The sequence below is a fragment of the Embiotoca jacksoni genome, unplaced genomic scaffold (assembly GCF_022577435.1).
Source record: "Embiotoca jacksoni isolate LCO1_2020_lvr unplaced genomic scaffold, fEmbJac1.0.p SCAF_1, whole genome shotgun sequence".
Taxonomy (NCBI): domain Eukaryota; kingdom Metazoa; phylum Chordata; class Actinopteri; family Embiotocidae; genus Embiotoca; species Embiotoca jacksoni.
Window position 1 is genome coordinate 18,617,741 of NW_027185229.1, and position 23,850 is coordinate 18,641,590.

The window sequence follows — 23,850 nt, forward strand, 5'->3', positions numbered from 1 at the left end:
CTCAATAAACACAATGATGGCTTCTGTCCAGCAGCAGTAGTGGAAGAGAAACACTTTTGTATGGTGTTAATGAACAGTGACGACTTCCTCAGACGCCTTAATTTGAGAATTCTTTACGTCGGTGATCCTGCCCCTTCCCCTACATAGCCAAGATGGCGACCGCTCAGGGTGAGAAGTGTCCAGCGTTTCACACTTGTTTGGACCTTTTTGAGTGCATCATTCACTTACTTGTAGCTCACTGCACGTTTCTATTCTTGACAGTATGAATGCACATATGCAATTAGAATAGTGAGTGTTAGTAACGCTGCACATGTTTTCTTAAAGCCTGCCCAATTCAAACCTATAAATATTTTCCACATTTGTTCTGAATCCACTGGACCATGAAGCCAAATGGAATAATTCAGCTTTTTATGCAGAAGGTTCTGCTCAGTGATCAATGTTGACTGGCCAAAATAAATATTTCCTAAACTCTTTAGAGTTAAGTAAACATCAATGTAACACTGTTGATTTGTATATGAAGTGATAATGTTTCTTTGAGTGACTGGCAGAAGGTGAAGCCATCTTGAGACCATCTTCAAAGCAATGACGACAATAATTTACTCAGAAAATTTTAGTGTAAATTCAATATCTGGCAGGTCCAAACGGTCCAGCCTTCACTTGGACAATGTCCAAAGATCAAGGTCCTGTTAATCCCGATGAGTCTTCAGAGGTTCTCCTTTACTTTCCCTACAGGAATAGACAACAGAATGTAATTTTTAACAAAGCGATACAAAATTGCAAACCTAACATCATTCAAGTATGATCAGTGGAGGAGGACTTTCACATCTTTTAAAAGTACTAATGGCACAAAGTGAAAATACTCCACTGCAACTAAAAGTTGTGCATTCAAAATTATTATCATTATTAAGCACTGTCAGCAAAAATGACTTCCAAAGAAAATGCAGAAAATGGTCACTGTCTGTGTTTTACAATTATATATTCAATTTTTTGACTTACTATTACTACTGCTGCAGTATTGTCTGTAGTATTTGACTGCTGTAGCTATAATAATTTGTCCTAATTTGGACTACTTTATATACTTTTGGTTAGTTTAATGACATTAAATGTGTAACATTCTATAAGATCATCACACGTTCATAGTCTCGCTGTCCAAGTATCTCTGAGTCAACAGGTCAAGAAAAACAGCCCCTTTTTCAGCTTTGTGACAAAGTAATGCATCTTTCAGCTAATACAAGAGACAGTTGGTCAGTTATTCAACAGTTTTATTTATCTTAAAACAATGAAAACATTCTTAGCCCAAAGAGGAACACTTCAGTTTAAAGGGGGAAAAAGTCTCCTTCAAAAATCACCAAATTTGAAGATGCTGGAAATTAGTGTGGCAGCTTCAGCTCAGACAACATGTACCACTATGGTTATGAACATAACAACAACAACAACAACAACAACAACAGGCTCTAAGGAACTGAAACCCAGCCTCTGCCTTAATCGTAACTTAATCCAGACGGTAGCTTTTTGAGCACCAGACAGTGTGAGGTGATTAAAAACTACGCCATAGAAGCCACGTGACAACACGATCAAACACCTACCATCCACTCAGGTGAGGAGCTGCGTCAGGTGTGCCTCCGTTCTGTCCCGTCCCTGGACATCAACAAGACAACAGATTAAGGTAACGTTGCTTCGGCAAGCCACGTGTCACCGTAAAGACGAAGAGAACTCACCTTGTCGATAATACATATCGTTCACTGTATTGCCGTAGACTTTCCACGCGAAGTGTATTGCGATAAGACTAAAAATCAGCCAGCTGAGTAGGATTTTAAATATGGAGACTCTCATATCGTTGGCGAGCCAGTCGTTCACAAATTCGGAGAGAAAAGACAGGCAGCTGTCGGCGATGCGGGACAGAAATTCGAAATCCCACGGTTCTTCCATAGTGTCCGGTTACACAGTCAACGCCGCACGAATTGGTTGAGCTGTCTGGCCGTTGGGTAATTGAAAAGCCATCACTTTGGTTTGGTGGCGTAAGATATTCTGTGCGCCATTTCTACTGTTGCGATGTTTACGTGGGGAAGATCGAGGAACCGGAAATAACGTAAGTTACGTAGCCTACTGACATCATTACGTGTAGCGTCCCCAAACGCACCGAAACAGTTACATTTTTGCCTTAACTTGACTTTTACGCACCCTTTATGACAAATTATATGAACTGCTACTGCCAGCACAGAGGAGTAGTCCAGCTCGCAGCCCCTTTAATGAACTCTGCGTGCCCTGTGCAAGTCGGACAGTACTTTCTTGTACCTGTTATCCAGTAGTGGACTCCATCTTTTGAGAGCATTTTCGTGACGGTACCGGTATCTTCTGTATGACCTTAATGGTAAAATGCTTTGTCCGTTTAAAATCCCCACACGTCCACACTCGGCTCCATCTCTATGCTGCACTCGCTACCGCGGACAGTTGCAGTAAGGTGCGGATGGCGGTGTAGAAATATAGGATTTAAACGTTGGTTTAGTCCCGCAAGCAATATTTGATCACCCCCCCCCCACACACACCTCCTGACATGCATTATACTTATGTTGTATGACGGTATCATCGGCACACAATATATTGTTCCGCTGGATACGACGTATAACCACTTTCAGTTCATTCTCCCTAATATTCTGCTATAAGACGGTCACTATTACGTCATTATACGCACAGGGCACAAATGGGGCTGCCTCTTCGAAGCAACAACACATGTCAAAATGTTTTCTCTGAAAAGGCAGTTGACTGTCACTATTTTATAGTTTTGTTAAAGAGAGTCTTTCAATATATTGTAATCACTAAAACACTGTTGTTGTTGTTGTTGTTTTTTATTTCGGTTACCCTGTTATAAGTTACGGTATTATTTTACGCAGTGCCGGTGTGGTGCGTAGGGATGGGGATGGGGGGGGGGGGGGGGACTGGGTTGTTCCACAGAGGATTTTGATTGGCCAGCTAAACTTGTCATCAGAGATTCCGGATGTTGGCTTGTGGCTAGAGGAACATTTGTTTTCTGCTTCTCATTCCGGACAGCTCGTTTGCTACGAGGCTCTTATCGAAAGTTAATGTAGCAAATTAAATATTCAACACAACGTTTCGAAGGCACAAAAAAAAACCAACCCAAAAACGTAAGTGTTCGTCTTTTATCTGTCTTAATTGTAGATAACCGCGATTGACTCCGCGGCAACTGTTAAGCCGAGGCCACGAAATTGATCCGTGCGTCGCTTTTGCTGAGCAGGTGGTGTTAGCCGTGCAGCTCCAGCCAACATTTACCGAGTTGCGCAGGAAATCGCTGTCAAACATTTATTGTGACGTAAAGGTGCGCTTTTTCTCCCGCGGTGTGCACGTCGGCGAACATGACAGCGCGAACCGTTTCGGCAACTCCACTAAACAAACCTCGGCTGCCCTTGATCCGGCGATCGGCTGGAAGGTACTTTAGTGTCTGCGTCCATCCAAACTGTTGTTCATCTGTAGATTTTCACGAGACGGGAAGCTGCGAACCGGACTCACGATGTGTAGCGTCTGTTTGGTATGTTGGAGTTGTAAGCTCTCCTCAGTAATCATGTGACCCTGACCGCTGCTCCGGCACTGAGTGCTTTCTACTCATAAGAGACTTGACACGCGTGGTTTATCAACGTTCAGCTACAACCACTTAAATGCATTGGTTATACAGCTTGTTTGTTGTGATTTGTTATATTTCCAGTGACTGGGATGATATCATGGAGACGGACAGTCATCCAGAAGGAGAGGCACAGGAGGTGAAGATTTGCGATTCCCTGTCTGAGAGCAATCCAGCCGGTAAACAAACGATGTGGTGTTTCATTTAAAGCTTTTAATTGTAGTCTTCGTGTTTCAAATTTGACATCATTTTTTTTTTTTTTCCTTTTTGTCTTTTTAGCTGACACCTTGGCGACTTCTCTCTCGCTGCTGGGGAACCACATGTTTCCCGATCCGGTGGAGAGAAACGACAACGGAGACGAGGCTGCGAACTCGCACCTTACGGACGTTGCAGCGGAAGAACACCGTGTGGATGCAGAGCCCCCTTCCGACCGGGCGACAGAGCCGGAGACCGAGAAGACGGCCAGCTCGGCGTGTCAGAGCAACGGAGCCTCCCAGCCAGCCGACGGAGGGACTGAGGAAGCTGCCGTCGACAATGACCGGAGCGACTCTGGGGAGTTTGTCGTTGCGATGCTGGCCAAGGCCAAGCTGGAGGAACAAGGTATCGGCGTGAAGGGGAGGTCGTCCCCCTTGCTGGAGGCAGGCACCCAGGACTCTCCGGCATTTATTTCTCATCGTGAGGAGGATGTTACAGCCGACAGCTGGCGGCAGCACAGGAAGCACGTTTTTGTGCTAAGTGAAGCCGGCAAACCCATTTATTCCCGATATGGCAGTGAAGAGGCTCTCTCATCTACAATGGGAGTCATGATGGCGCTGGTGTCTTTTGTCCAAAGTGGAGATAATATAATCCGTTCAGTCTATTCAGGTGAGAGCGCAGCCGTTGCAATATTATTATTTATGTCCACTGGGTTCACAGGTTATCTGACTTTTAAAAAAAAAAAAAAAAAAAATATTTTTTTATATGCATTAATACGAGCAAGTGTAGACAATTTTTCATAGGATTTGGGGACCTAGCTTTCTGTATTTGTGACCATGATAGCTCTGGCTCACTAAGGAGGGAAAGATCATTATATCGTCAATTCACAAAAGGCACCGCATCTGAGACAAGCTCATGCAGTCCCGTTATGTTTTTACATGAACTTTGTCCTCAATTTAAATACGTTTTGTTATGAAAATGGCTGTCAAATTTACATTGATTTTCAAGTCCAGAAATGGCCAGATATTTACGACCAAAGAGCCATGAATCAAAGGCAGCACTTCAAGTAGACGTTCATTGTCGCTTCCTGTATAATCTTGAACTTTTCCCCATGTTTTCCCTCCCCTCCATCAGAGGAGCACACCGTGGTGTTCCTCCAGAAAGGGCCCCTGGTGCTGGTGTGCGTCTCCAGCAGTCGTCAGTCTGAGCAGCAGCTGCGCGGAGAGCTCCTCTACGTGTACTATCAGATCATCAGCATGCTCACCCAGGCCAGCATATCCCGTATCTTTGAACACAAGAAGAACTACGACCTGAGGAGGCTCCTCGCCGGCTCCGAAAAGATCCTGGACGGCCTTCTCAACCTGGTGGATTCTGACCCCAGCTTCCTGCTAGCAGCCGTGCACTGCTTGCCTCTCGCTTCCTCTCTTCGGGACTCGCTCAGTCAGATCCTGCAGAAAGCTATCACGCACAATCTTGTTTTCTCCATCCTCATCGCCAAGAATCAGCTGCTAACCATCGTCCAAGAAAAGACCGTCATCGAGGACACGAGGCTGGAGCCGGCTGACGTACACCTCCTGCTTAACCTCATTGGAGCCTCCTCCGCCTTTCAGGCCGGCGAGATCTGGACTCCCATCTGCCTCCCGCTCTTTAATCCCGACTGTTACTTTTATGCGTACATTTCCTACCTGGACCCTCCAGAGTGCACGGTTTGTTTGCTGCTGCTCTCGACAGAGAAGGAGGCTTTCTACGCTGTAGCTGAGTGCAAGAGGAAGATAGAGGAGGCCATGGTGGCTCAGAACTCCCTGAGCCTCATTGCCAAAGCCCAGTCGTACAGTGTGAGCCAGGTGGGCGTCTCAGACCTCAGACACTTCATGTACAAGCCCTTTGATGTACCAGACAACTACCGCCAGCTCACTCAGTTCACCAGGTGTGTGTTTATGTATTGTCGTTGTCCGTGCAGCCGCAGTAGGGCAATATATGTCTAAACTCGTGGTTTATGTTTAAAAAAAAAAAAGATAGAGTTTCTCATAGACTTTACTGTATGTAGACAAGTTATTGATATTTGTCTTCCGTGGTATCTCTTGTGCTCGTGATAAAACGGTATAAATAATTTCTTTTTGGATGAGAGTGAATACAAAAACATTAGGAAGTCCTTATTTCTCACCTTACTGAAACAAGGTTCAGGGAGAAATACGGCTGCGCTGTTGTGTTTACAAGTGGTCGAGTCCTAGTTGATATTGGCTTTAAAGTGAGACGGTTTATAGAGAAAGACATTAGAAATGGTAAGAAGTTCATACCGTCTCCCATTATCGGCTATTATACAAATAAAGAGTCCACCTATATTGATAATGATCTATTAAACTTAATAACTTTTCAGAACAACGTTACAATAATTGCGGAAGCTCCTCCCAATCGCGCGCCTTTGTCCCGCCGGTGTAACAAATTAAGTTCAGCGCGGTCGTCCCCTTTGTCTCCGTGCGTCACGGTGTTGTTGAACTTTGTATGTTGTTTTTTTTTTTTTCTTTGTGTGTAGCCCGGAGATGGAAGCCCCGTACAGCAGTGACGAGGAGAAGATGAGACTGCTGGATCTTTACCGCTACATGCACAGCCGCATCCACAGCACTTCACGACCCCTCAAGCTCATTTACCACGTCGCTGAGAGGGAGACTCTGCTGGCCTGGGTATGAGGGTTGGTTTATGCTTGTGTTCCCCTTGTTGGAGACGATCGACGCCACTCTCGCACGTCTGCTCCGTATGAAGCCGGAGCCGGGAGGCGGTGCACCCAGCTTAGCGCAAAGCCTGTAAACGGGACAAGAGCTAGTCCAAAGATTTAGCTGAGGGTGGTTTTACAGGGACTATTTCCTGTCATGGCAGAGTGACCATACAAACATAACCTGTTAATTAGTGAGTTTTAAAGAAGCCGGAAGGTGGATTTTTTTTTTTTTTTTTTTTTTTGCACAGGGCCAGGCTAGCGGTTTACCCACCGTTTCCCGTTTTTGCCGAGGTCGCCAGCTTCATGTTCATTTTGTACGCGTCAGCCTTCCCTGTTAATGTGGTCCGGAAACCCTGTTCGCATCAAGGTTTTCTCAGTCACTCTGCACGGTGGACCAATCGGCGACGAGTGGGGATAGTTTGGTGATAATGACATTTGGAATGAAGCATTCGTCTCTAAATGCAGTTCGGGCGATCGCAGCGGCGGTGCAGCTCGATGAAGCGACGCGAGCAGTCGTAGCAAACGGCTGACTTTCAGTAATTGAACAATGCAAAACGATACCGGGCTAATAATTATGCCGTTGTTTCGTGTTCTGACTCGTAATGTCTGTTTTTTTTTTTTTTCCCCTCTCCCCTTCAGGTCACGAGTAAATTTGAGTTGTACACCTGCTTTAGCCCCCTGGTCACAAAGGCCTGCGCCATCACTGCTATCACTAAGCTCCTGAGATGGATTAAAAAGGAGGAGGACCGTCTCTTCATCAGATACCCCCCAAAATATTCAACCACTCCAAACCCCAGCAAGAGCTCTCGAGGTGGCAAATCTGACCAGCAAGACTCTACAGATAATGGCTTCTTGTCTCTTCTATAGGACTCTTGTTAGTGCTGCAATGTTGGCTCCGCCTCATTCAACAATAGTTTGTACACTGGCTCCAAGGTATTTTTTGAACTCTCTTTTGACACTCGTTGGACTTGATAGACGTTGACTACTGGAATCAAACACTACATTTTACACTATTTAAAAAAAAAAAAAGGACTGGTCTCTTTGAAGCTAGTATTATTCCTTTACCTTAACAAGAAAGCATGTCACCGCATCACTGCTTTCGAACAGAAACTGTCAGCGCTAAACAGCATTAGTGCGTTTTAAATTGAACCGTGGTAAAACATAATTGCAATGATATTTAAATGTTTTTATATTGTTTTATTACAACGACAAGAGAGAAATTTTCCTCAAGGACAGTGAATGTATCGAATGTTCATTCATATGCTACAACTATTTGTTGTCTATTTCTTGCTTCCTTGTAAGTTAATACGGGGAGAAAAATTAACTTAAACTACCTTTTTCAGGTTAGGTCAGACATATAGTTTTTATGTCAGCATACAAAGACATCCTGATGTCACAAAACATAAAAAAAAAAAAAAAAAAAAATTGGAAGTGCGTTGTGTTTTTTTGGGATCGGCGTAAACTGGAATAACAACAACTGGAACTGCCAGAAGAGGGATGGGCCACCGTGAGTCATTCACGGCCACCGTGAGTCATTCAGGGCCACGAGTTCACAAATCGCCCTCTTATGAATCTGATCACTCATCCCTGTGAAAACATGGCGTTGTTTCATTACCCTGTTGATGTTTCTACTCAAGTGAAAACGAGGTTTCAGGTGTAATTTTATGTTACATTTTGTGCAGAAAACAAGTAGGAAATCCCAGCCTCATCACATCACACGATCATTGTCACCGTCAAGTGTTTTCCTTGGAAGAAGTCGAACCTTATCGCTGATTATCTGTCAAGCTAAGATGCCACAGAGCTCATGCAATGTTTTTCTGAGGATCGTTTGCGTGTGGTTCTCATCTGGCACCTAATGTCGGGCGTTCAGGTGACCTATCGTTTTCAATAATAGCTTTGTAAAGATGGACTATAAACAGTAGCCTCATCCTTGTGTCCTCTGAGGAGTTTTGCTGTCAGTTCAAGTCTTAAGAGTATGTCTGTAGTATTATGAAATAAATCCCAGGTTGCACAAATTTACAGTTGTCCTAATTGAATAGACTTTTTTTGTTTTTTTTGTTTTGAGAAATAACATTTACAAACAGTAACACTTGGTTTCTTTGTTGCATTATTTCAATAATTATTTTGTCAGTTCCCTTGAAATAACGAATTTGATCCTAATTCTAAGAAAAGGTAGACTTCCAGTTTAGTGAAATTAATGAATATTTACTTGGGTTTCAGTTCGAGTTATTCTTTAAAGGAAATATATCACAATCGGTACCACATCCCGAAGTTCCCTCCAGGAACGACGGGATATGATTGGTAAGTGAGGCACCCATCGAAAAAAAAAAAAAAAAAAAAAAAAAAAGCATTACCAGCATTTACCCAAGATTCAAATTGATGTCACGTCGTTGATCGGTGTCATGTGACACATGGTAAATAAATACTGTATATCGGTAACGGTTGTTGCGTAATGCAGTGTGACTCACGACAAAGCAGACGTCAACATTGTGTTTATATCCGGCATTGACTTGTTTAGTTCAGGTAATAGAGTACAAGTTCATGGGGGGGGGGGTCCAAGTTTGTGGAGTAACTAGTTCCATGTAAAGGTGATGCGTAATTAAATTGCAAACTAAAAGTAACTAATTAGTTACAGTTACTAAGCACAAATATGTAATTATATTAAAGTTGCTCTTCAAAATTTTGGTTGTTACAAAGGGGTAATATAGTTTTGGTTAAACTATAACACTGATTCTGCTGCTTCGCATGTTTGTGCGGTTGCAGAGATCACTTCCGTCTGGCGCTGCATTTATTTGGCAGAATGTGTACCAATTTTTCGCCTCGTTTTTTGATGCAGTGTTTGAATTCGCACTGCCTCCCGTATACCAATTAAATCAATGTGCGTCGCTCTAAGTAACTAGTCAAGTACGTTGGCAATATTGTTGGACAAGACTGGATTACAAGATTATGCGGGGAACCAAAAGGAGAGAAGAAAAACAACAACAACAACAACAAAACAACGTAATTTTTCAGCCACATTTGGAGCCTTTAAAAGGCCACAAATACGGACCAGGAGGAAGGTACAGCCATCATGAGCGAGCGTTACAAATTTCACGGCTTGATCAAAATCAGAGCCCGAGTTACGCAAGTTTTTTTTTTTGTGGGCGCTGTGTCTGTCGCGTCTGCGATTTTTTTTTTTTTTTTTTTTCCCATGCACATGACGCATGACACGCATGGGGATTTTCTGTTTTGGAAGATGGTAACGGAGGCCCTTAAAATACACCGGGACGCGCACGGAAGTGTTTTGAGTCACATTCGCATTTCCAAAGAGCAGAAAGTCCCCGTCCCAGACATCAAGTCACGCGCCCAACTTGGTGGTTTTTTTGTTGTTGTTGTTGTTGTTGTTTTTTTGGCATCCGCAGGGTGGTGGTGCGCCGTGATTTTGTCCTCCGCGCTCTGACGGTCAAAACAGCGAGTTCTACTGTGATGTTGTGAGGCGCGTGACGGAAAACGTTCAGTGCAGATGACTTGGAACTGTGGCACCGTGCCATGTTGGTTCTCCAAAATGACAATGCGTTGAAAATGCACACTAGTTTCTCGCTGGATTTGGCTCCCCGGAACTTTTTTTTTGTTTCCCCGGAACTTTTTTTCCTGTCCCCCCCCCCCCCAACACCCCTCCCCCCCCAAAAATAAAAAAAAAAATCACAAACTTTGATGCTGCTCAAGTTTCACGCGTGTTAAAACATCACAGACGTACCCGGACCCCTGCTCGCAAAATAATGTGTAACGCGGGGGGGCGGGGCTGATTTTGATGAAGCCACGAAATTTACGTACCCATTATAGTTATAGCTTCCGGCTGCTCCGTGCACGTATCATTTGCGCACAACAGGAACAATCTTGTTACTTATTAATCCATCTTTTTTTTTTTTATATATATATCGTCCGGACAATTTTATTGGTTGACATTGGCTTATTACAGATGTATCGTTAACATACATGTCGGTTGATGTGAAATCACTTTCATATCTTTTCTTAAAAACACGGCGCAACATGCACTTGTTTCAAACAGCATTTATTCTTGTGTGAGAAAATATTGTCTCAGGCAGATTATAGATCTTGCAGTACAACTGAAATGACAAGATCAAAAAAAAAAAAAAAAAAAAAAAAATCTCCTGTGCCACAGAGGAAAAACAAAAACAAAACAAAACTCATAGGCGATAACGGCCACTGCTGCCTACAGAGAAAAGGGTCTTGTGCCTCCTCTTTTCTAGAGAATATGTTCCGAATACCATCACTGTTACAAAGATCTACTTAGCATCGTACGTACATCTTTTTCAATATTTTACTTTTTAAATAACACTCTCGACTGCCACAAATTATAAATTAAAATCTAAACTTGATTTTTGCATTCCTTAAATTACTTCATGTAAGCCAATATAAACATACATTTACATATTTACAAAACTATACACATGCACTTTTACTACACTTAGGTTGTATACATATGTGTATAAGCTGTACACGCGCGCACGCACACACACGCACACACACACACACACACACACACACACACACACACACACACACAGGTTTTGCCACACATATGGCTCCCGGAGGCACCAACCCGACAAGTTTGTTAGAACAGACCGTTTGTGCTTTTCAAATCTTTTCAGCCAAGCTTGCAGATTCTTCAGTGACTGACCGCAGTAGACTTTGTCTTAAAAATTCTCTTTACCTCCGTAGTGGCTTCACATCTCATAAAACCGGGTAGCTGCACCGGGTACTCCGACATTCTAGTTACATATTACAGTTTCACAATATGGAAAAATAATTAAACATCTCTGGAGTCTCACCAGCGACACGTCATAGGTGGACTAAAAGTTCAAGGATGTTTGCACTGGCAGCCGTTTGGAAAAAAAAAACAAAAAAACATTCTTTAACACTTATGTTGTATCTACTGAGCAATTCTCAGAATTGTTAAATAAATGCAAACCTCGCCCAAACCATTCAAATGTAGAGACAGTTATGCTCCATTTGGGGCTGAGTTTTAAATTAGATGGAAGTAACAGGTTTGATGTAATCCCTGGAATTAAGGGTGGGCGATATGGCCCAAAAGGAATATTCAATACTGTATATTGATTCCATCTTACAACAAGCTTTTGAAGGCAAAAATGCAAATGTTTGTCCGCGGCTGTCCGAGCCAAACTTCCGTAGAGTCCAGATATGACGTGAACGTTAAGTGGGACTTTCATACTTCATTATACACAGTGACATTTTTATGGCAAATACAATGTAAATATGTTTTGAATCAAGACACTCCCTTTGACGATTAAATAATTACACATTTTCACTAAAGTCTTGACTCACTTTGGCCAAAAATAAAAACTCTCTGAACATATAGCGACAGTGGTTGTGTAAAACTTTTAAAAATTACAGAAATAAATGAAAAAAATGAATTTATGAAAGTCTTTAAGCACTTCGTTTCTTCCATTTTAAAATTGCGAGCAACAGTCTTACTCAGAAAACCTTCAAATACCATCAACTGTTGGAAATGTAATCCTTTGTTTTACTTTCCCATATTTTTTTTTTTTAAGAGCATTGAATAAGCTTCTATACGTTTAACCAGGCAGCTTGTTTAAGATGATCAAATCTTTCAAATCAAATTTATATAAAATTAGAGGGAGTGAAGTTAAGATTTCTTCTCACGTGATTTAAATGCACCATAGCCCGATCATATGCAGTGTGTACAGACTTGCGAACGCTGGGTTTCTTGCCTTCCATTAAGCGCAGTTTATCTATTGTGTCATCCATACCCAGCAGCAGCAGTTTGTTGCGAGGGAGCCATTGCCTGAAAACCAAGAGAGACCATTTTCAAAGTGACCAAGACTACTGGCAAACGGATTTAAAATTGCTCTCCGTCCTGTCTGAACCTTACCATGTTCTCTTGGTGTCGAAGAAAAGCACCAAGAAAAGCTTTTCGCCCTCTTCTGATTTTCCCCATTCACCCAGTTTGAGCACCTCCACAGGAGGCACTGGAATGGGGATGCCGTTGTGGAGAAGTCCTTCTTGGGGCATGTATGGATCAACAATCTGGAACAAATCATTTTGTCAGCTACAGTGCATCGAATAATTATTCTCTTCCTGTGGTTTTCCCACAGGTTGAGGATTTCCTTGTAGTGGTAGGTGGGGTGGGGGTAGGGGGGGAGGGGGTGACTGATGTTAATGCAGAGACTCATTCAGATTAGAGAGGGAGAGCATTTCTGAAGTTACAATTTACAGCTCAGTGTGCGAGTCTCTACTGTGTTTTGCTGTCATTGACAGTCTACCTCTGCTCTGCTCTCACGCTTCACTCGGACGAAGAGCGAGGGGAGATTGTCCGCTAGAAATTGATCGCGGATGGCGTCGTTCTATCCGACAGTTCCAAAAAAAAAAAAAAAAAAAGTATTAAAATGGGTCGGCAAATATACTCCCGAGTGCCGGCCCAAGTAAGGTTTATGTGTGGGGAAACACTGACCTTCTTCTTAATGCTTGCTCTGAAATCTGAGTATGTCCACCGTAAACCGTAAGATCAAATACATTCTCACCATTGCTGGGTATGATGGATATCCTCTGGATTTGGCCCAAACAAGGTCCAGTGGTGCAAGCTGGGTCTCACTATCTAAAGACAGAAGTGTAGACTTTCCTGTGAACAGGATATTCCAATATATTCAATGAATTTCTATTCATGACAGCTCCTGAGCCCAAACTGAGAATTTTATGGAACTATATTGCTCATGACAACTACATGTTTGTTTTTTGTGTGCAAATTCTTACATTATGCTTCAAGTAAACACACACAAAAAAAAAAGAGGCATTTAATTGTATTTTGATTGCCTTGTCATGATACACACCAGACCCAGAGATGTCTCCATTCTCACTGCTAGGAACTTTAGCCAAAGCAGGTTTACCCCGACTACGTTTGGGAGGGGAGGCACCACAGCTGAGAGGTGAGAAAAGCAAGAGGTGGGTCATTTTTCAGTTTAAGTACAATTTAAAAGCGATATAAAAGCTACAATTCAGTGCCTAATAATTTCAAAAACAATCAGCCACAAAGGAGCATTTGCATATTCTTATTCTAAATGAACTTTTTGTCTTCAAGGCTTGATTGTACAAATGTTTAAGTTGGTCATTTAAGGCTGATAAATACAACCTTATCATGAGAAGAAGCATGTTTGTGAGGTTTCATTTGCGTCTAAAGTTGCTATATAAGGCTGTTTGTTCCAAAGAATAAAAAAGAAGACTTTCACACAGCCGAACTTCAAAATCTGCTGCTGCAGACATAAAGGCAAATTTAGCAGTGTCAGCTGGGGAAGCGACAATAACGGAGATATTGGACGAGAGAACACTATAACACACAATAGGTGATGTTATACTGTTGGTACCACAGATGATGGTACCGGACAATATCTGTCTGCAGCTGTTGGAGCGACAAACATTTTTCTAGCAACTACTGAAATGCAGAAGTTGTTGCGCAGAAATATGATCTATAAATGCAAAAATTGTTTCGCATCGGGTTTGTTTTACACAGCATTTGTTGTTAATTTAATGAAGTCTTCGTAAGTCAAACAAACATGACTTTTAACAGGGATGGCTGCTTGTAAATTTGGATGAGAAAATGTGTGAATGTGAATAGCACTAATTCCCTGACATTGCTCGTACATGCCACTAAAGTCTGTTTGTGCGAGTTGTTTTTGCATGAGGGTCCATTGCGTCTGTGACCCTGCACTCACCTTAGGTTTGGGTCGTCATCATCGTGGTCCGCAGGGGAGTGCTTTCCATTTGTCAGGCCTAGCAAAACCACAAATGAAATGGTGACAAATATGGACCGGACGGGACAGTCGAATGTCTGCAGTGCTGCAATCTGTTCTGTCCTTACCTTCTTCTGTGGGTAGTGGAGGCAGTTTGACTGCTTCACTTTCTGAGCTGGGGCCTCTGGACCTCAGGTGGTGTGAGGAAGGAGAGGGAGGGGTGGGGGAGGCGTTTGGAGTCGGAGGTAAAGTGGTGATGTTGTTTACATTGGGTGAATTTGGGCTGCCAGGGGTGCTATCCAACCCATTGGTTTTATCCTCAGAGGATTTCCCGTTCTGCTGTGGGGGGGATTTGCTTTTGGCAACCCGTGCCCCATTCTTAGCTTTCTTAAACAAAACGGATGTGCGACGACCGACTCCAACCAAAGGCAGAGTCGGGGGTGTGCCCAGTGGTGTGACCTCATGAACAGCCTCTGGTTGGGAAGATGGCGTTTCTCCGACTTCCGCCTCGTCTTCACCATGGCTTTTGCTTCCACTGCGTGACGACCTCTGACGTTTGTAGGAGCGCCCGGGGGACCTTCGCCCTCCCGTTACAATGCCCAGGACTGGGGGCTCCAGAGGGGCATCTCCTGGGAGTGGCGACGATACAGGGCAGGTAAGCTCCAGCACGGGTGGAGAGTCATCTGGATCAAAGACAAATTTATTTCAGGATCATGAAAACAGCTGAAACCAAATTTCGATTAACCTTAGAAGTAATTTATAACTTAATATCTTCAGACATTTCACTGGTAGTGGCATTTACATTTTTTTTTTTTTTTTAAATATATCAAAAGTCAACCAAAGTAAACCAAATGTCTTTGCAGGCATGGTATTAGGAAATGCTCCTATTCGACGTGTTGTAGACGAAACAATAAAAAAAATAACCAATTATCAGATTAACTGATCATGTATTAACAGTACCATAACTTAAATAACTTAACAGTGTATTAAGAATGTCATAAAACCAAATGGCATAAAACAAATAATACAGAGTAAAACTATACCTGTTCCAGAGTTAGACACCGCTGTCAAAGGTCCATTATCCACATTTGTCTTATCCTTTTTCTTCTTCTTTTCCTTCTCCTTGTCCTTGTCCGCATCTTCCTCCCCCTCTTCTTCGTCTTCCTTTCCTTTGGCCTCTTTGTCATTACCATTTACGGGCTGGGCATTTTGCTGCTGCTGGTTCACCTTCTGATTCAGAGTGTTGATCTCTCGGCGCAGCAACCTAATGCGTTTGGTGCGGCCACCGCTGGTGCGCATGGATGTGACCACGTCCAGTTTATCCAGTAAGGCCTTCAGCTGCTCATCTGTGGTTAAGTGCAGCCTGTTGTTGGGGTCCAGGAGTGAGTCGACTGCATTGATTGAGAGAAAACAAAAAGGAGGAGAAAATAAAAAAAGAAGAAAAAAGAAAGCCAGATAACCAAGTGCAGCTTGTGGGTTATGGTCATGAAACACATTTTAGCGAAACGGTTAAGACCCAGCTCACCCACCCTTCTGATTTATGATCGCTCTAAAAAATTGTCATCATAAACCTCCTCACTCTTCTTCCCGATCATCGAGTCTATTCATTACGACATTAAACAGCGTTACAAGTGCTCTCCCATGCCTCCGGGTGAATGGAAAGTCATAAGGTTTTTGAAAGTAAAACTTATATGCTGGTTGATTATACAGAGGGTTTTCTTTGCGGTTGTGTAAGTATTGTGTCTAAAATTAGCGCATACATTGTGTAGCTTAATATTTGTTGTGTGTGACTAAGACTAACTTTTGTCAGGGTTTTCCCCTGGCACCTCAAAAACAACAACAACAACAAAAATATAACACTAGTTTCCCACCTGTGCTGTCACAATACGTAGTTCTCGTACTCTCAACTCACCGTCATCCCACGTACAGTGGTAGAAGCCGTGTTTGTTCGGAGCCTCTGGCAGGTGCATGCCAGTGCTGGGGTCCAGGCCGATGCTCTGAGACTGCCTGTGGGCATGACGCAGAATGGCTCCCCCCACCTCCCGCAGTTGTAAGGCTGCTCTGTGGAACATGGTGTCCTTGGAGTTGTACTTGAGGCAGTTGGAGATCATGAGGTCAAAGTCCTTCTCTAGGTCCGCAATGGAGCAATAGGCATGTCCCTCCAGTTTAGTGAACATGGTGGAGAAGTCCATGGGTTGGGAAATAAACTCCAGGTAATCTGGGACCTCAGTAAATCATAAAAATAAGAATGTCAGCTGAGTCACAGTAAAGCAACGGCAACCATGCTGCTGAATGTATTACAGACGGTTTTCTGACTGCACCAACCTCTGATAGGTTTACAGGCTGAGAGAAGATTTTGGCCATGTCCTTCTCTTGTAGTTGCTCCAAGGTGGATCGCAGAAGCATCAACGCAGGGGTCAACTTCAGCTCAAGAGCAGCCTGCTGAATTTTCATCTGAGAGTGATGATGGTAAACACACAGGGGAGAGAGAGGAAATACATGGTCACTGCACAAAGTTCAAATGAATGACAAATGCTGCAGAGAGCCGAGATAAAGGGTGCCTCAAACTATTATTTCATTATCAATTCACAACTGATTATCTCATTTGAATCATGAATCTTTTGGTCTATGAAATGTCAAAAATAGTAAAAACAAATGCCCATCCCAATTTTTCAGACATTATATGTTTGTTTTTTCTGACCAAAACTTTAAAAAATTTCTCAAATCATAGACCACTACAAAATAATCCAATGATATTTACACTCAAGAAGCTGGATTTTGGACAATTTCACATGAAAAATGAATTGATCGATTAACTGATTATCACAGATGTTGCAGAGGGTTTTCACCGTTGTTACAGCTCTAACATGCCTCAGACCTCCTCTTTAAAGCACCTGTTCTCTCTTTAGCCTCTCTCTCTTGCGGATGAGTTCCACCAATAGCCGGGCTCTTTCCAGGTCTTGTCTCAACTTTTGCCAGTATCGTAGCTCCTCTCTTGCAGCGCTCAGCTTCTCATCAGGCTCCTTCTAAACACGAAAGAAAAAGATGTCAGACTTCTGGTGCAGCTTTAAAATCCAGAATTAATGTCTGCTGCAAGATATTTCTGCGGCAGTGAGGAAGTATTATGGGCTCAGAGACCCAGGTTTGCTCCTGGGTCAGTTTGAGGACGATGCCAGGCTCTTATTGCAAGATTCATTCAATCTGTCACTCAGTTTTCCAACAAAAAAAGACCCAAAAAACCCAATAACTGTCAAGTCACAAGTCAAAAATATTTTGTTACGAAGCTAGTTACAAAAAAACAAAAGATTGGCAAAATTTCACACAAAATTATTTCATTTGCACAAAATACACAATTGCATCTGCAATCTGCATACTTTTTTTTATAGGTTGCCTTTTAAAACAATGGAGGAAAACCACCGCTCCACCCAGCTGGACTAGATAAGTAATAAGCGCAAACTCAGTAAAAGAGATTTACTTAGATCCACGCAGGACATCACTTTATTCTAGACCTATGTAGTATAAAGTGATATATTGTGTGTGGACATCTCTTCTTCCTGGCGTTTAAAATGATAAAAGGGAATTCTGTAATGAATTATATTTAAACAACTGTGGATAAATCTTTATTACCGGCACTTTCACCTGACAACCTAAATGATTGGGCAATAACTTAAAGTCCAATATTCGCCTCCACGGCAGCAGGACGTCCACTGCTAGAACCGTAAGACTGTGGCACCTACCTTTGAGGTTGCGGAGGTGTGGGTGTGTCGTGACCTATTTGTATGCCATCATGGTTGCCAGTTAACGTCATGTGCTCCCTCATGGAAATGTTGTACAGCTCAACACAGGTCATTACGTCAGTCTCTCTTCTACCTCCCCACTTTGCTTGATAAACAGTGAAATGCTGTCTGATCGCTGGCTTACGTGATTAGTGTGATGTCGGTTGGGGTTTTGGCAAAAGTTTATCCTTCAACCTTTTGGCACGGGCGCTTTTTGTCTGCACCCCATGTGGCCTCAACGCTCCATTCAAATTAATAAGTGGATGGCCGTTATTACCATGTTGCCTGGTTAGGCGTAGATGCAGCCCGAAGGGTTGTGTGGATTTTGCCGTCCATCTTAATCAGCCATCCCAAAGTGTGACGTCTGCTTTTATGTATGATTTCAGCACGTGAGGATACAAACAAGGTGTGTAGTGGTTTGGTTCCGGTGACTTGGCTTACACCGCTTAGAGCAGACTGGTTCTCTGAAGGCCTCATACTCTATTTACAGTCTTATCATGACAGTAAAATGTAAATGAGAGGGTTTAATTGCCTTATAACATTACACTATGGCTGCATGAATTTCTGTAGAAGTCTAAATAAATGTTTGACCCCCCCCCCCCCAATTTTTTTTTTTATTTCACTTAAACCATCTGCAACCTACTCAAAATGACCCAGCGACCCACTTTTGGGCCCCCACTCGCCAGTTGAGAACCAGTGCTGTAGATAATATCTCTCCTCACCTGTTCTGCAATCCTGTGGGCCTGTAGATGGGAATGGAGTCGGCGGATTAAAGGCATCCCATTTCGTGACTGTCGTTTCAGTAACCAGTAGTTATGAAGCCTCTGCATGAACTGATTCTTCCTCTGGACTTCAACTCCTGTGCAGATCTTGTTCAGCCTGTCGAGATACAACGCAACAGTTAAAGATTGAAACCTGTGTGGGGGATAGCAGTAGTTATAATAACACCACCACGTTGTGTGGCTTTACGATAAGGTCATTTAAAATATCAACGATTGCCTGTAAAATTCACTGGATCAGAACCGATGCAAGATGGCAAAAGGGTTCTCTTTGGATGGAGGAATATCAATGACAACTTTAATGCAACACAGACAACAGCAAAAACAGGGCATGCAAATTTTAACAATATGCAAATGTCACACCTGTGAGACGGGATCTGAGGCACAAGCAGCACAGGAACGGTGGAGCGACGTGTCGACCCACCAGACCCTTTTGTATTCTTCTTTTTTTGGCCTTTGGTAGCCTTCTTGCTTGGTGGCGAGGGGGGACTTTGAGTGTATGACCTTTGACCCCGATTACCCCTGCCCCCCACGAGCCTCCCTTCCACCGACTCATCTCCAGACCCGTCCCGCCTAGACCCAACAGGAGAGTGATGTTCACAGAAAGCAGTCTTCTTCACAGAGAAGGTGGTGCCGTTGACACCCATCTCCCGGACTGGATCGATCTTCATAAACAAGCCGGCCTTCTGGGCGCAAGTGACGTGAAAAGCCCTGTAACAGTTGGCTTTGTGGCACTGAATAGACGCACCCCTGCCTTTCTGCTTGCACAGGTAGCAGGTTAGCTTCCAGCGAGCGGGGGGGATGTTCTTCACCCCCTCGACGGGCTCCAAGAACACAGTGTTGGCAAAGCAAACCTCTGGGATCCATATGGCACAGACAACATGAGCCCAACGTCCATCACTTGTCTGTTTGAAGGCACCTCCTCGGTTGGGACAGAGCACACAGTCTACAGGGCGGGAAGGGGACTGCAGGCAGCAGCGGCACAGCCACTGGCCCTCAGGTACGTAGGGCACGCCGTAACACTCCTGGTGGACGGCCAGGTTGCAGATGTCACAGAACAGGATGACGTTACTGTTCAGACATTCATCATCCAGACAGACGCAGCAGAAGGCGTCCTCGTCCACGGCACTCTGGGACAGAGCCTGGCTGCGGGACTCTAAGATGGACTCCCTCTCAAGGCGGTCGATCAGCAGCTCAAAAGTGTCCGGAGATACAGAGGCATGGCCGTCAGTCACCCTCTTTTGGTTCACCATCTCCAGCCAGGCCAAGTCCTCCTCGTCCATGTCGTACTCGGCCACACTGTCCTGCTCCTCCCCGGACTTTTCTATATAGCGGTAGTAGGCTACTGGAAGAGGAGGCGCCTCCGAAGGGGAAACTGAACTCAGCACGCGGAAGGTGGGCTCAGGCAGAGGACTTTGGTGGGCCGGGTGCTGGAAGGAATGAGTAGATCCCGTGTGCTGATGGGAGCCAGACCTTTGGTTCTGGTGAGATGTATTTTTAACACTCCTCCTGGTTTTACTGTTTGAGGGCTTCCTCCACGATTTGCTTTTATTCTGTGTCTGCTCGCTGTTCTCCTTGTTACTGTTGCACTCAGCAATGTCCTGGGCCATCATCTCGTCTTCCGTAATAACCGGCAGAGGATCTGAGATGTTAATCCGATGGAGCCTCCCTTCTAGGTCCACTTCCACTATTTTCTGGGCCTGGGCGTACGTCAAAGTCTCCCTGGATGGGGAGAGCTGCAGTCTGTAAGGCGAGGGGGGCCGCAACTGGCCAGACGATCCCCTGCCCCTTCCTCTGCCTCTGCCTCGACCCCTACCCATGTTGAGTCCGCTAACAACTGTCTCGCATTCCCACTTCCTCACCTTCCGCATGGGAGTTTACGCCAGCTTCCTAACGGATAGAAAGGAGGAAATCATGTTTGATGCAATGACTCAAGCTTCTGTGTCAATACTGTTTTCTACTTTGTGTAATTAATTATCTACAAAGATTTACTATAGCTGCTGTATATTCATATGGAAAAGTATGAGAAAGATATAAAGGCTTGGATAGGGACAATGGGGTCTGCAATGTTTGTTAACGAGTGTCACATTGATCGAATGTAAAAATTCAAGCATAGTAAATCATCTGAAAAAATACTTGCAATTTTTTTTTTAATTCAAACTCTGTCTAGTGTATGTCAAAGGTTTATTTTACATATTAATCAGAAAAGTCAAATGTTAAAGGTGATTTTGGTGCCTTACTTCCTACAAATATTTTACTTTTGTCAAAGTAAGTTACGGTGCACTTCAACTGTATTGGGTGCTACCGTAAAATATTTGTTGTACATAACTAATTTAATATCAAGGTTATCAGGCCGTGGGTGCAACCATAAATGCTACATTTCAAATCAATATTAGCCATCGCTGTAGGTACTCTTATTGTGCCATTTCAACAGAAAAACTACTTAAGTAATACCATGAAAATATTAGAAAATGTCTCCAATTACTCCCTCATGGACTGGTCAATATACCATCGTTTAAAAATTGACAAAAAGCTGTCCCACATGTGGCTCCAAATGTGCAGGGTTTTCCACTGGTCACAGGGTAAGAGGGATTGTCGAAAACTATGCATTTTCACATAATTGTTGAATATCATAAGTACAATATTTATAAAAAAAAAAAACACATTGTGTCCCATAGGAAGAAAATAATAACAAAACATTGGTAAAGCAAAGCTTATAGCGAATTCATTTTAACTGCAATTTCCTCACATTTTCTCAGGCAGCACTCAAATGAGTATTTTTCTGTTTATTTGGCTGAAATGCTATGGGAAAAAAACCCACTTGGTTGTGGCCCTTAGGTGTTATAGTGGTAGGGAAAACTCTGAATGTTTGTTCTCCGTATGCAATTTTCACGCTGTTGAATGTATATTCCTGGGGTGAGAGAAGAATCCCAAAAAAACAAAAACAGTGTGGTAAACAAGAATTTCTAAAATGCTTTCTTTTATTCATTAATAATCCAAACAAATTGGTGAATAAGTTGTCCTAAAACCTTGTTGTTGTATTTATTTTTTATTCTATCAGTATGTCTGTGCTGTTCTTTATTCCTGGACAAAACAGTCACCGAGTAAAAGGGGTCAACTCTGGGGCTGCACTCTGAAATAACAGCATTTTAACCCTCCAAGCACTCTTGTATCACAAACACAACTCCAGTCAGCCGCGCATCGCATGCGGTGTAACTCAGCTGTCTCTCCATTGGTCCAATCAGGAGTCAGCAACACGGGCACCAGGTCTCTGCGACCAATCAAATGTTCGCACCGTGTTTTTTTTTTTTTTTTTTTTCCTCCTCCCCCCCCCTCCCACTCCTCCCCCCCTTGTTGCTGTGCATAGTTAGGTTGAGAAGCGCTAAATACCAACCCGAGTATCTAACATCTGTCAGCCATTTTAAGCGCACGACAGCGGAGACGACGCTCGCGTTGCAAGTCGATTAGCAGCCCAATTACACCATGCAAACAAAAGCAACCAGAGAGCAGACGCATTGTACTGTGCCTAAATGCGTAAATTGATATGCATGTACACATGAGATCACGACGCTGCAAATGTGCAGCGTTTCGGGTTTTGCTTCGTGCTCCGGAGACACCCCTTGCAGAAAGACGGGTCTCTTGTCTCCTCTGTCTCTCTCTCTCTCTCCGATGTGAGACACGCACACGGATTTCGTGTGACGAAACTACAGCTTTTTTTTTTTTTTTTCCGAGTCATGCTGTAAAATGCCGAAAACACCAGAGGTTGTTTTTTTTTTTTTTTACCTTTGTGCTGTCGTCCTCCTCCGCAGCGCCAAACAAGAATAAAGTGCACCTAGCTAAATGTCAGCTAGTGACAGGCTGGACCCGCCGAAGGCGGACATGCTAGCCGTTAGCTTAGCTGGCCGGTAATTTCAGGAGCGACAGCGTCATCTTTCAGCACCTCGCTTCTCCGCCGTGACTCCGGCTACACACATGAACTCGACCCGGTTTCATTGGCGTGGCTTAAACCTTTCTAACGACGGTGGTTAACATCTTGGGGACCGCAAAATCCCGAAGATATCAAATTAATGTACCTTGGATGAGGCTAAATATTCAGTCAAGATGGCTTGAAAAAAAAATACGCCCCTTTAGAAAAAAACAAAAAACACCTCAGCCAATCGAAACGCTCCGCTTCGCCTCGCGCTCAACGCGCACCGATATCTGATTGGTCGACGCGATAAAGCGAATTCATCAGACCGCGTCAGAAGCTCATCACAGACCGAACCGAGGAGAAAAACAACGGGACATTTATTGCGCGCCTTCTGGCTTCATCTGCATCTCCACCAGACGTCTTCACAAACCTTTTCTAGGAAAGATATGAAGACTATTTTATTTTGAATATATGTGATGTTGACTCTTTTGTGTGTGTGTGTGTGTGTGTGAAAACCCCACATCTGGTTTTGAATTTCATTTATCATGCACACAATTTCTTTAGGCCTTCTCCAGCTGAGTTGCCAAAAAGTGATGCCATTAGAAATATTGCAGCGAATCTTTTTAACCAGTTGGTGCAAGATTTGAAAAGTAATGATATGGGTTTGAAGCTTTCCAAAGCCAGCAAAGATTTTTACTAAATTCAGTACATTTACTGCTGGGAATAAATACACTTACAAATGACAAGATAATCATATATGCTGTTGCTCAGTTACAATAGAACGCCAGCTGGCTTTTGGTAAATGTATTACTTCCTTTGTAATCTGCAAAATCCAATTCAGTGTGCAAATCATATACTGATGAGATGATCGCTGTCTGACTCAGTTCTTATGGGCTCTACTTTCTCCAGGAGCTATAAAACACCCAGTGAACACTTTTGTCAGCTGTTTCTGCAAAAACTGTTCCTCCTGCCTAAACACATTGAAAGTATTCACTTTTTTAAAGCTATATTATGTTTTTCAGCCTTTATCGGAGCACATGTTTCCATTATGGCTTGAATATCTAACCTACATAAGTT

The 23,850-nt window shown here is 43.3% G+C and overlaps 3 protein-coding genes across 7 annotated transcripts; 1 reads left to right on the forward strand and 2 right to left on the reverse strand.

Moving 5' to 3' along the window:
• Positions 1-97: 97 nt before the first annotated feature.
• Positions 98-2,393, reverse strand: tcta (T cell leukemia translocation altered). The gene is made up of 3 exons (XM_069145491.1): positions 1,719-2,393; positions 1,587-1,638; positions 98-726 (listed from the first exon to the last, which is right to left on the reverse strand). The coding sequence occupies exons 1-3, from the start codon at positions 1,927-1,929 to the stop codon at positions 687-689; spliced, it is 303 nt and encodes a 100-aa protein (XP_069001592.1). The 5' UTR covers positions 1,930-2,393; the 3' UTR covers positions 98-686.
• mon1bb (MON1 secretory trafficking family member Bb) lies at positions 1,595-8,557 on the forward strand. 2 transcript variants are annotated; one of them, XM_069145456.1, is made up of 6 exons: positions 1,595-1,666; positions 3,719-3,813; positions 3,914-4,498; positions 4,964-5,756; positions 6,363-6,510; positions 7,182-8,557. In XM_069145456.1, exons 2-6 carry the CDS (start codon positions 3,735-3,737, stop codon positions 7,407-7,409), a joined length of 1,833 nt encoding a protein of 610 aa, XP_069001557.1. In that variant the 5' UTR covers positions 1,595-1,666; positions 3,719-3,734; the 3' UTR covers positions 7,410-8,557. The 2 variants fall into 2 exon arrangements, with proteins under 2 accessions (XP_069001557.1, XP_069001549.1); XM_069145448.1 differs by lacking the exon at positions 1,595-1,666 and adding an exon at positions 2,991-3,143.
• A 2,020-nt stretch (positions 8,558-10,577) lies between these two features.
• brpf3a (bromodomain and PHD finger containing, 3a) lies at positions 10,578-23,002 on the reverse strand. 4 transcript variants are annotated; one of them, XM_069145509.1, is made up of 13 exons: positions 22,647-23,002; positions 19,227-20,753; positions 18,807-18,963; positions 17,203-17,331; positions 16,634-16,762; positions 16,221-16,533; positions 15,352-15,699; positions 14,437-14,991; positions 14,291-14,348; positions 13,412-13,500; positions 13,106-13,203; positions 12,457-12,611; positions 10,578-12,369 (listed from the first exon to the last, which is right to left on the reverse strand). In XM_069145509.1, the coding sequence occupies exons 2-13, from the start codon at positions 20,732-20,734 to the stop codon at positions 12,186-12,188; spliced, it is 3,723 nt and encodes a 1,240-aa protein (XP_069001610.1). In that variant the 5' UTR covers positions 20,735-20,753; positions 22,647-23,002; the 3' UTR covers positions 10,578-12,185. The 4 variants fall into 4 exon arrangements, with proteins under 4 accessions (XP_069001610.1, XP_069001601.1, XP_069001615.1 ...); XM_069145500.1 differs by having other exon boundaries at positions 17,203-17,334; XM_069145514.1 differs by having other exon boundaries at positions 13,106-13,179; positions 17,203-17,334; positions 22,647-23,001.
• Between the last annotated feature and the right edge of the window lie 848 nt (positions 23,003-23,850).

Coding starts and splice junctions, on each gene's coding strand:
- mon1bb (XM_069145456.1), top strand. CDS start 3,735: ATGGAGACGGACAGTCATCCAGAAGGAGAGGCACAGGAGGTGAAGATT. Junction 3,814..3,913: donor GTCTGAGAGCAATCCAGCCG/GTAAACAAACGA, acceptor TTGTCTTTTTAG/CTGACACCTTGGCGACTTCT. Junction 4,499..4,963: donor AATCCGTTCAGTCTATTCAG/GTGAGAGCGCAG, acceptor CCCCTCCATCAG/AGGAGCACACCGTGGTGTTC.
- tcta (XM_069145491.1), bottom strand. CDS start 1,929: ATGGAAGAACCGTGGGATTTCGAATTTCTGTCCCGCATCGCCGACAGC. Junction 1,639..1,718: donor CGATATGTATTATCGACAAG/GTGAGTTCTCTT, acceptor GTTGATGTCCAG/GGACGGGACAGAACGGAGGC. Junction 727..1,586: donor GCTCCTCACCTGAGTGGATG/GTAGGTGTTTGA, acceptor CTATTCCTGTAG/GGAAAGTAAAGGAGAACCTC.
- brpf3a (XM_069145500.1), bottom strand. CDS start 20,734: ATGCGGAAGGTGAGGAAGTGGGAATGCGAGACAGTTGTTAGCGGACTC. Junction 17,335..18,806: donor CCCACAGGATTGCAGAACAG/GTGAGGAGAGAT, acceptor TTTCGTGTTTAG/AAGGAGCCTGATGAGAAGCT. Junction 13,204..13,411: donor TGGAGACATCTCTGGGTCTG/GTGTGTATCATG, acceptor TCCTGTTCACAG/GAAAGTCTACACTTCTGTCT.